Source organism: Ixodes scapularis, unplaced genomic scaffold, assembly GCF_016920785.2.
Source record: "Ixodes scapularis isolate PalLabHiFi unplaced genomic scaffold, ASM1692078v2 ptg001934l_1___fragment_2___debris__unscaffolded, whole genome shotgun sequence".
NCBI lineage: Eukaryota > Metazoa > Arthropoda > Arachnida > Ixodida > Ixodidae > Ixodes > Ixodes scapularis.
Genome location: NW_024610210.1, coordinates 70,690 through 81,791, shown reverse-complemented (window position 1 = coordinate 81,791; position 11,102 = coordinate 70,690). Strand labels below are relative to the sequence as shown.

Here is an 11,102-nt window from a genome sequence, read left to right as displayed (position 1 = left end):
GGGCAGGTGGGCAACCCGAAAAACAACTTAACAGTATGAGGGCATAGCAGCGTTTATCCCGGAACACGTCAGTCCAACTCTACTGCTGGGAATGTCCTTCACCCAGAGGAAGCAGTAAGGTTCATTTGTCGAAGTCTCTAGAATCGTGTACAGACCGTATGTAAACCCAGAGGTTGCCAACACGGGAAGGCACAGAACCCATTGTCAACTTCAAACTTTAGAAATAGAGAGAACAAAAGTGAAACACTGCCGTTCCTTCGAGCGCGCCATGAACGTCAGCGTCCGCGTTTAGTGAGGCTGTTCCCGCTCGGGAGCTCTGCCCGCACCATCTTAGCCGAGTCTGCGCCTTCCCGCGGCCGTGTTTCTCGATCTCGCTCCGGAGTGAAGCTGTGACACCTTGAAGTTCTAAAACCTACCCTAATCCCGCATTCTCGGCTTGTGTTTTTACTTCATTCGACCCGCAGGAGTTGCTCGGAACTCGGGTTCATTTGTGCGTCCCGCAGTTGTAAACGCCAACGGCGGCAACACGACGCCATGTTTCTCTTTTACCTGCTCTGGAATATGCCTTAGCAAAGCGTTCGTGTTTTCTGCAGTCTGGAAATCCCTACGAGGCGAGGTTCATCAGAGCCAATAATTGATGAAATTTACGTGAGAAGCGTTTTTTGCTCCTTTTAATATCATATTGTTCCTCGCTTGCCGGAGGATTGAGTAGACGTGCTGGAATTGAGATGATCGCGACAGTTTTTGTCGGCGCATGGAGGGGATCTGTGTTCTGGAGTTCGAAGTCTCGCGTAAAAAGAGTTAGCGCCGAGTGCGGTCCTGAACGTAGCGCTGTGCCAATGGTGAGCCAATCTTAGAAACTAAGGTTAGCTGCTACACAGAATGTATATGCCAGTCTGGTCGCGTTAAACGCGAAATGCCTCTGCGAGGAGTTGCACCGTGGCGCCACTGTCTTGTCGCAAACTTCGGATTGCGACAACGTACAACGAGGGCAAAGGATCCGCTCTTGGATACAACATTTGACGTGAAAATTAATGCCGCCACTGCTCAGTGTTGCCAGTAGAGCGGAAGATCGTGATGCAGATGCGTAAACTTCAAAAATTGTTTTCTCGAAAGAAAATAAATATTTTTTGTGGGATATTTCATAGACTTATTCAGGGGAAAATATTTAGTGCACGCTGAATGCTTGATAAAAAATCGATGACCATTAATATTTCGCAGGAGCTCTGCTTTAACCACGTTGACTCTACTTTCCGAAAAAAAGATATGGCGCTGTCGAGTTTCGAGGCTATATTCATATTAATTTTTCTCTTTTAGGAGGACGTTCCCGTTGGACTGCGATTATGTATCGCGATATATGCAACATGCTGCTCGTACTTTTCGCCGTGGTGCCTATTCTACTGGCATCTCCAGAAGGTAATCCGTTTAAAGATATAGATATTTAACAAATATAACATTTGTTTCTGCTTTCTTTCGAAATATCTTTTGCCAGGTTTACTTCTTTAAGAAACACCTGCCATTGAATGCCACCGCTGCCCTCTGAACGTCGTTTGATATTGCAACAATGGTTTAGAATATCAGGTGTCTGACGAGGGCATAACAAATAGTGTTAATACACACCTGACCAAAAGGAAGTCACTACATCGCATATCTTTTATAGGTGCCCTTAAAAGGTTTCTGAAATCGCCTAGATACAGCGATAACTCACTGTGCGGGCTCAAAGCATTCTAAAAATTCATAAATCATAGCGATGCGCAGCTGATTTCTCTATTAAAAAAAAGCTATAATTGAACACACCGAAGTCATCCCCGGCGATGGGAGGAGCATCGTTCCGACAGCCAGGACATGTAACAAAAAAAAAAAAAAAACGCGACATTTAGTTAAGATTGCAACCGCTGTTACTACAAAATGTGTATGCTTTTGTAGATAATAGAAGCAGCTGGGTAAAAGAGTATTCGAAAAATGTTCGGTTTTCGCAGAGACGGAATATATTGTTGCAATAATCGTATCAAACACAGGGCACTATTTTTTTTTCGTGTCTTCCGCGGTAGTGAAGTGTCCGGTCGTCAGCCGCACGCATTCGAGATATCACTCCGCGGTTCCACCGGTCGGTATTCGCCAGGATCCTTCGCTTGCCATTGGCTGACAGTGCTTCTTGTTTCGGAACATGTACCTCCCATTTCCGAAGACGACCTGGGTGTGTTGCGATTTTTTATTGCATTTTTAATAGGGAAATCGGACGCGTATCGTAATGATTGACGGATTTCTAGGATGTTTACGGCCAGCAGAGTGAGTTATTGCCATATTTAGACGATCTCAAGAACCTCCTCAAGGCACCTTTAAGAGCCTCACACAGGCTGCACTGTTGAACAGAAAATGTTTTGTCTATACATGCGTTCAAGGAATTGGATTATCTTGATGTCGCAAATCCAGCTGTTACGACACCCGGGCTTTTGCGGTTTTGGAAGCTGTAGAGAGGGTTAAGCAATCAGTAATTAAATATGCACCTAATGTGTAGTGCTAAAAATAACGAATGATGATGTTTATCGACATCATGGGATATTTTGTGCAGGTCGCCCAACTTGCAAATCTGACAGTAAAATGTTTAATTGAATAACTGGAAATGATTATTGTTGCGAATAAAAATGCTTGACAAAGATAAAACCTAATATCAGTGTTTACTTGGGCGAACTTGTGGCTACAATACTAGCAATGTACCCGCCTTTTACGCAATGCTGACGCGAACGCACAGTGCATGCTATGATAATGAAATTATTACAAATGTGCAAGCGAGCTGGACAAGAATAACGATAACAATCACTTGAGAAGGGGAACAAGGGGACAGAGGATAAACACAAATCTCCAAACTGTGTTTTGAGATTTGTGTTTGCCATTTGTTGCCCTTGTTCCCCTTCTCCAGGGATTACTATCAGTGCTTGCGTTTGCTCGTATACGTAATACTAAAGCTCACAATAATCTCCTTGCCTAAATGTACCTTCAATTTTTTTTTCAGAGGGGTCTACGCCTTCCTCAAAAGAGTGCTTGCGTGCTCTTAGTGGAGGAGCAAATATATTTTGCGAAATTTTTGGATATGAAGTAAGTCTTGCGAACAATCAAAAACAAATATATTTCCAAATATTCCAAAGGGTCTCTCTATTTTTTATAGCGCAAAGACTAATTATTTATTACCATTTTTACTAAAACCGGACGTTTAGCATGAAAACCCGTAGTATTTTTAGAAACACTAGCCAATTTACCAAGTTAGTGACACATCTCGTGAACACGGGGGCACGTAGAGCGAAAATACACGGCGGTCTTTCCACATCGTAATTTCTACTGGTGTCAGGTGGAGCGAGTAATTAGACAAGCTCAAAAGTGGTAGGTATTCAAGAGGGGGAAATTCCATTACCTAAAAAGCTTGAAGGGTTTTATTTTGGAATCTTTAACTTGCGTAAAAATATTTTACAATTCTTAAAACGAAGAGTACCTAAGGTTTCTGGTGCTCATTCGTTTCTTTGCGCTAAAGTGACGCTTGTTCCTTCACTAGCATAATATCCCCCGTTCCCAGGTTATTTAACACCTGGCGCAATCTCACGAAGCTCTACGGTGTGCTTGACGACAGCCAACGTCCCTGATCAACTCACACATTAAGAGCCCTTTCCTATACCCCAACATTCGGCTACGACGTCACGCAGCTGTGGTGGCGCTGCTGTCGTAACAGCACATCCGCAGAGACTGACGCGGATCTGGTTCTTGCACATGCGCAGTCCCCACCCCTGGTTTGGGCAAAGGCTAACTTGTTTGTAAAAAGGCCTCACCGGCAAACCGCTGACAAACAAGTCCGCGTGTGGTGTAGGCACTGCGTGTGCACAGTAACCAGACCCGGCGTCAAGTTATACATCTGCTCGTGCGCTGCGTCAACCGCAGCGCCACCTCAGCTGCGTGACGTCAGGCCACGTGCCGGTGTATACATCTTTCCACGAAACACGCTGCCACAAGAAAATAGTTTTCTGTAACAAGAAAAGGACACACAGCAGACATTGGCTATGTGTCCTTTTTTCTTGCAATGGTTGCAGATGTCCCGGATGTGCGGGCACTTCGTTGCAAAGTGACAGTCGCCACAACGATAGCAGCTCACGTGCTTCTTGTGAGGAACTTGAACAGCGTTGATACTCGCTGATGAAGATGCCGCGGCTTCGCCTAGCTCGGTTACGTCACGCTTTGCGGATTCCATAGCTTGTGCAATCGTAACAACCACGAGCTCCAACGTTGGATGGTACTCTTCAAGCAGACGAGTTTTTATTTGTCCGTCATTAATGCCGCAAACAATTCTGTCACGTAGGAGGTCATTGAGGAATGTGCCGAACTCGCAATGTTCCGATCTTAAGTAAGGCTACGTAGTCACTGATCGATTGTTCCTCTTAGTTGTACTCGGCTATCAAACTTCAAACGGCTCACCATGACAGACGGTTTCGGCGAATAATGGTAGCTCAGCGTTGGTAGGCTAGCCTCCAGTGTCGCTTCCGTCGGCTTCATTGGTGCGAACATACTTCGCAGCGTGGAATACGTCCGCGACCAACAACAGCACAGGAAGACAGCACGTTGTTTGGTGGCTGGGACTTCGTTTGCGGCGAAGAACTGTTCCATTCGTTCCAGGTACTCTTGCAAGACTTGACTTTAGGGGTCGAAAGGCTCCAGTGTACCGTACTTCAGCATCTTGTAAGCAGGTTAAATACGTGATTTGCCCTTTGTCGCCTGTTGTTACGAAGTAGTAATAAAGACCGAGACAGGCCACGTCCGGTGGTGTTCCAGGCGCATGCTGAACTGCTCGCGCCACCGGCGCAGGTGCATTGCACTTGTTTATTTTCTAACGCGCGTGTGTGTCAACGGTGGCGCCAGCTTTTGTATACAGCAATAGTAACAGTTTGCTTTTTATAGGAGATAGCTTTATTTTCATTCTTATTTGTGACATTATATGTCGACGCATTGCAGTATTTTAGTGTTTTGGTTCCTGGGACGGGCGAGCTCGGATGCGATAATGGTACCGAGAAGGTGAAGTTGCCGGAGTTTGTTTGGCCCCGCGGTTCAAGCATGGTAAGCCACGGGAAAATGTTCTCGCTGCCTTTGCGCTTTTTTCGTTTTGTTTGTTTTACGGGTGTCAGTTTTATGGCAGCTGCCTTCTTTTATATATTTAAAACAAATATTTATCATTCATTTTTTTTTACGAAGACATGCCACAATTCCGTTGTTCAGACATGACAAAAGTGGTACTTATTGTCTCTCTGCTTATTCTGTGCAGAGCTAGTACGCGAACCATGTTTTACAGTTGCAAGACCATGCGTCATTCCATCAAATCCCCTGGGAAAGATGTAGTCAGTCATCTTTGTTATATAAATTCAGAATAATCAGAGATTTTCCTATTCCACTTTACTGACGGCATATAGCACGAAATAATTTTAACGTGCAACAGCTGCAAACATTGTTGACAATTGTTTCATGGAATCGAAAACGCCTCTTATTTTATACCCGACCCTACATGATCACGTCGACTACTAAAGAGGCTTGAAGCAACAGAAAACTAGCGATCCAGCCAAACTTCTGAAGGCCCCTTAGTGTTGCGTTTATGCAAATAACCATCTTAACGATGACTGGTGGACGTAGATGGGGAGGCAATGGCCACGTGCAATACCGTCAGTCGTTCAGCCTGGTGATGAGGCGAATTTCTGCTTAATATTTACGACCGGTCCTCCCTGTTGCTTTGCAGCAATAATTATTAGAATATCAAAATATAATTGTGAAAGCATTAACTGCCCATGGAAAGAAGCCGGAGTTGTCTGATGTCGGTAGCAGCGAAAAACGACACCTAAATACCAATTGGTTGAGCGAAACCGCACGTAAATTTAAATTAGCTGAGCGAAACGGGCACATAAATTCCCATTGGCTGAAAAACAAACGCGCCTAAAAAAATAATTAAAAAATAAAATAAAACACAAAGAAAAGCTCGCCAACGCAGATGCGTCGTCACGGAAGCCGTGGAGCCGGCGGGGGTGCCGCGCCTGCGCAGTGAGGAGCGTGACGTCACTGCAGGAGTGCCGTGTGAAAAAGGAAGACGTGGCGCGCTGCTTGTAGGAACTCACTACGTGCAGGAATGCTATGGCATTCCTACACGTAAGCAGCCTTAAGTGTCTTCGTTTAATTTTATTACATAATAATGTAAGTACTAAAGGTGATTGTATATTTATCAAAAATAGGAGCAGGAATAAAAGAAAGATTATTAGCAGTGGTAGCAATATTAGAGAAAGTTGCAAGTAGTAATATTAGTATTTAAAATACCTTGGAACGATAGGGAAAAAACTATATAGGGACACAATACATAAAGTACAGTATTTTTGAATGTGCTGTTCGTGTTGAGGTTGGGACGTGTTTCTTTTTACACAAACATACTGCAACTTGTGCTCTGAAACTGACCATGAAGCGTCTTTGTCGCTGCGTAATTTTGACGATACTTGTGGAATTTTTCTTCCAACTTCCCCCTCGTCAACCATAATGACGCAGTAACGCATATAGTATCGTTGTCGTAGTCGCGGGATTATCTTTAATAACTATATTCAAATGCAGCTCATAGTTTGGACCCGAATTCTGCGGGGGCACACGATTTGGTCTCATGACAATCAATGCGTAAACAAGTTTTCGGGTGGTGATTGGAGTAAAATCGCTGCAGCGACGGGAACAGCCGACACCTAACACTGTCCGCATCTTAGCACGTGCGATGTGGTTGCCAACCCCAGTGCACGGCTGTGATGAACTTTGGGCGGCACACATTCTGCACGAGATCATGTGGCCGCTCATTCTGTCCGTAATTTGAGGAAGTAATGCCGATTTTTGTATATTTTGTGGTGACTGTCGTTATGAGATATAATCTAGCCCATGTTTCGTAGGTTGTAAATGTCCAGGACTAATGCTGCGCGTTATTTACTGGAAGCCCAGAAATAGTGGCACGGCACCTTTATTAAAATAGTGAAGAGGATAAAAGTATATTTTCATGGTGCAAGTTTTGAAACGAAGCCTCCTCCCAAATAGCCCAATCTCTTGACGAAGAGGAGGGGAGGGTACGCCCCTCCCCCTCTTTTCCTCCTCTCCTATTCATCTTCCCTCCTCATCCTCACCTCCTCCTCCTCCTTTCCTCCACCTCTCCTCCTGCCTCTGAATTTGTTCATGGCTGACGTGACTGGAATTCGTGACGTCATTTTCCTCGCTAAATTTAGGCAGAAATTGAATTGGTGTTGAGGCCACGTGACGTGAATTTCCCCGCTAAATTTAGCGAGGAAAGTTTCCCGCTATATTTAGTGGGAAAAATTTTTCCGCTAAATTTGGCGCGAGATTTTTCCGCTAAGGTTAGCGGGTAACTTTATTAGCGAATATTACCGGAAAAATTTCTCACTTAATTTAGCGGAAAAAGTTCCCCGGTAAATTTAACGGGAAAATTTCCCCGCTAATCTTAGCAGAACACTTTCTCGCTATATATTGCGAAAAAATTCCCCACTAAATAAAGCGAAAAAATTACCCCGCTAAATTTAGCGGGAAAATTTCTCTGCTAACATTAACGGGGAAACGTCCCATAACACAATGCGCGCGGTTACGCCCACGCCGACGGCTACACCGACGGCGTCGCCGACGCCGCTCAACTCGGAAACGGGCTCCTAACAGCTGCGCTCTTAAAGTACATGTTAGTTCCTTTTCATAGGTGGATCTTTTATCACGCATTTCATTACACAAAAATTGCAGTGGAATTCAAGAAGTGATTACCAGTAAAACGAAGTTATTCGAGCGCTGATATTTGTGTTCTGAGTGCTCTGAAACCAGAATTGCATTTTCTTTTGCAGACTTCTTGCTCTCCAAATCTGAAAAACACACTCCTAGAATTTAGTAACACAATGCAGACGATTAAAGAAAGCCTTAAGAAAAGGGGGTGCAATATTGACTAACAAAGGAAGCAACTGCTGCTGCGGCGACTGCGATAAATAAAGCAGTGTCATGTGCCCTTCATTCGTATCTATCATTTATATAGATGTATATTTACTCTTTATTTCATGTTGTGATATTCAGTTACTACAAGCTGGGCTGTATTGCGGTACAAGTGTTTTCTGCTGTGTCCTTGATATATCTTTTTCTAAGGCATCTACTTCAATATGTAGCAAGATAAAATTTGCAGACGGTGTTTGTAACTCAGGAGTGAAATGTATTTAAAATTATCGAATCTATCTCGAGATCTTCCTTGTCTTACACAATGCGCTACATATGGTTTCAAAAATTAGGGTTTGTAATTCAAGGGAAACACTGAAGGCAATAGTCAGTTGAAGGTTTCACAGTGTCTTCTTGAGAAATCTGGAACATAGCCTCGGCAAACCCCAAACGAGAACAAAAGTTCAAAAAATGAAAGCCGTTTACAACTCCCTGTAACGCCGAATTAGAGCGCAGCTCTTGAGGAGGAGGAGGGAAGGGTACCGGGGGGTGGGTCAAGTGACCTCGGGGGGCGGGGGGTCACGTGACCTTGGGGGTCACGTGACCTTGTGGGTCACGTGACCTTGTGGGAGTCACGTGACCTTGGGTCGTCACGTGACGTCGGGGGGTCACGTGACCTGGGGCCACGTGACGATACCGATGACGTCATCAGTAGCGTCACTGATGACGCCATCAGTGATGATGATGACGATGCGGATGCCGGTGACGTCATCAGTGACGTCACTAATGACGTCATCAGTGATGATGACGATGACGATGCGGATGCCGGTGACGTCATCAGTGACGTCACTGACGACGTCATCAGTGCCTGTGACGTCAACGGGGGGTCACGTGACCTCGGGGGGTATCCCCAGGTCACGTGACCCCAGGGGGGGTCACGACCTGGGTAACCATCGTGACCCTCGTGAGGGTAACCCTAGTAACCTTTGTGAGGGCAACTCTCGTGACCCTCGTAAGGGTAACTCTCATAACCCTCGTGACCCTCGTGAGGGTAACTAACCCTCGTAACCCTCGTGAGGGTTACGAGGGTGAGTAACCCTCGTGAGGGTAACTCTCATAACCCTCGTGACCCTCGTGAGGGTAACCCTCGTGAAGGTTACCCTCACGAGGGTTACTAACCCTCGTAACCCTCAAAAGGGTTACCTTCACGAGGGTTACCCTCACGAGGGTTACTAACCCTCGTAACCCTCGTGAGGGTTACAAGGGTAAGTAACCCTCGTGAGGGTGACCCTCGTGAAGGTAACCCTTTTGAGGGTAACTAACCCTCGTAACCCTCGTGAGGGTTACGAGGGTAAGTAACCCTCGTGGCCCTCGTGATCCTCGTGAGGGTAACCCTCATGAGATTAACCCTCGTAACCCTCGTAACCCTCACGAGGGTTACGAGGGTTGCGGTTACGCCGACGCCGACGCCGACGGCGACACCGCTCAAGCCGGGAACGGGCCCCTAAGAGCTGCGCTCTAATAATAAAAGAAAAAAAAAGGCTCGAAGAATGGCAGCTGGGGAACTCGGGCGCTAGCTTTAAAGTATTTCGTCGTCTTCAATGTTTTATTATTTATGTTTGACCACACAACAGTGTCTGGGATCAGGTGATACGAATTACGCGCTGTATGGCATTTCAATCATGTGTGGAGGGGAACGGCGTTCGATTTTCCCGAAAACAATTGTTTTATGTAGAATTCAATCTCTAGGAAGTTCGACTCTATTAATTATACTGTGGCAACGTTTACATGAATGCGATCATCGAATATCGAATCGAAGAGGGACCAAGCGCACGCACCCTGTCTTTCTGCTTTTTCCTTTCCTACCCATTATTACCAAATAAATAAATAAATAAAATAAATAAAAATTTCCTACCACTCAAAATAGTAAATCCCGATTTGATTTACTATGGTCGCATGCATGGCTACGTTTGCATGAATGCCATCGTAGCGAAACGCATCGAGTGGAGACCATTCGCACGCTGCCTGCCTTCCTACTTCTTCCTTATCTACCCAGCTGCTATCAATCAAATTAGTCGAATCTCGATTTGACGCGCTAAGGTCGCATTTATGTAAATGCGACCCGTGTAGATGCAGCCAATGATGTGCGCGGTATTATGCGGCTAGGAATGTGAACGTGCCACACACGTTTTATCGTTCGCATGGGTGTGGGAGGTTGACGATAAATGACGTTCGAGTTGTTCGGAACTTAGTTCTACGACGGAGGCAGCAGGGAGACTGACCTCAGACCTTCTTGCGGTGCCTCATAAGCCTACGTGAACAATGGATCATCGCCAACCCCCTCCCGAAGGATCGGCGCCCCAAAGAAGAGGCCCAAGGTTTGGTCTGTCGCATACCATGTATAAATATTGCCCGGTTTCATACATTGGCGAAAGTAAGAACTTCGCAGAGAGGCTTACCCAACACAAATACGATGTCCGAAAGACGGATGTGGAAGCCAGCGCCCTCGCGGCACCAGAGGTCGGCATTTTAGGTCGCCCTCACTCACCCTCACCCTCACAGCCACACTCACCTAAGCCCCTCACTCACCCTCACCCTCACAGCTACACTCACCTTCAGCCCCTCACTCACCCTCACCCTCACAGTCACACTCACCTTCAGCCCTTCACTCACCCTCACTGAACCTTACGGCCCTCACGCACTCACCGCCCTCACGGCCATCACGCCCCTCACGGCCCTCATGCCCCTCACGGCCCTCACGGCCCTCACGCCCCTCACGGCCCTCACGCCCCTCACGGCCCTCACGCCCCTCATCGCCCTCACGGCCCTCACGCCCCTCACTTACTCATGGCCCTCACGCCACTCACCGCCCTCACGACCCTCACCGCCTTCACCGCCCTCACGGCCCTCACCGCCCTCACGGCCCTCACTCACTCATGGCCCTCACGCCACTCACCGCCCTCACGCCACTCACGGCCCTCACGGCCCTCACCGCCCTCACGGCCCTCACCACCCTCACCGCCCTCACGCCACTCACCGCCCTCACGGCCCTCACGCACTCATAGCCCTCACGACACTCACCACCCTCACCGCCCTCACGGCCCTCACGGCCCTCATGCCACTCACCGCCCTCACGCCAC

At 46.8% G+C, this 11,102-nt stretch overlaps 1 protein-coding gene across 1 annotated transcript; it reads left to right on the top strand.

The window, feature by feature from the left end:
* The first annotated feature begins 1,343 nt into the window (after positions 1-1,343).
* Positions 1,344-7,985, top strand: LOC120836528. The gene is made up of 4 exons (XM_040205482.1): positions 1,344-1,416; positions 3,014-3,096; positions 4,993-5,094; positions 7,884-7,985. The coding sequence occupies exons 1-4, from the start codon at positions 1,344-1,346 to the stop codon at positions 7,983-7,985; spliced, it is 360 nt and encodes a 119-aa protein (XP_040061416.1).
* Positions 7,986-11,102: the final 3,117 nt, after the last annotated feature.

What these genes read in the sequence shown, in the direction of transcription:
- LOC120836528 (XM_040205482.1), top strand. Translation starts at nt 1,344, where the DNA reads ATGTATCGCGATATATGCAACATGCTGCTCGTACTTTTCGCCGTGGTG. An exon ending in TCTACTGGCATCTCCAGAAG is followed by an intron (nt 1,417 to 3,013) that starts GTAATCCGTTTA and finishes TTTTTTTTTCAG; the next exon opens with AGGGGTCTACGCCTTCCTCA. An exon ending in GCGAAATTTTTGGATATGAA is followed by an intron (nt 3,097 to 4,992) that starts GTAAGTCTTGCG and finishes GACGCATTGCAG; the next exon opens with TATTTTAGTGTTTTGGTTCC.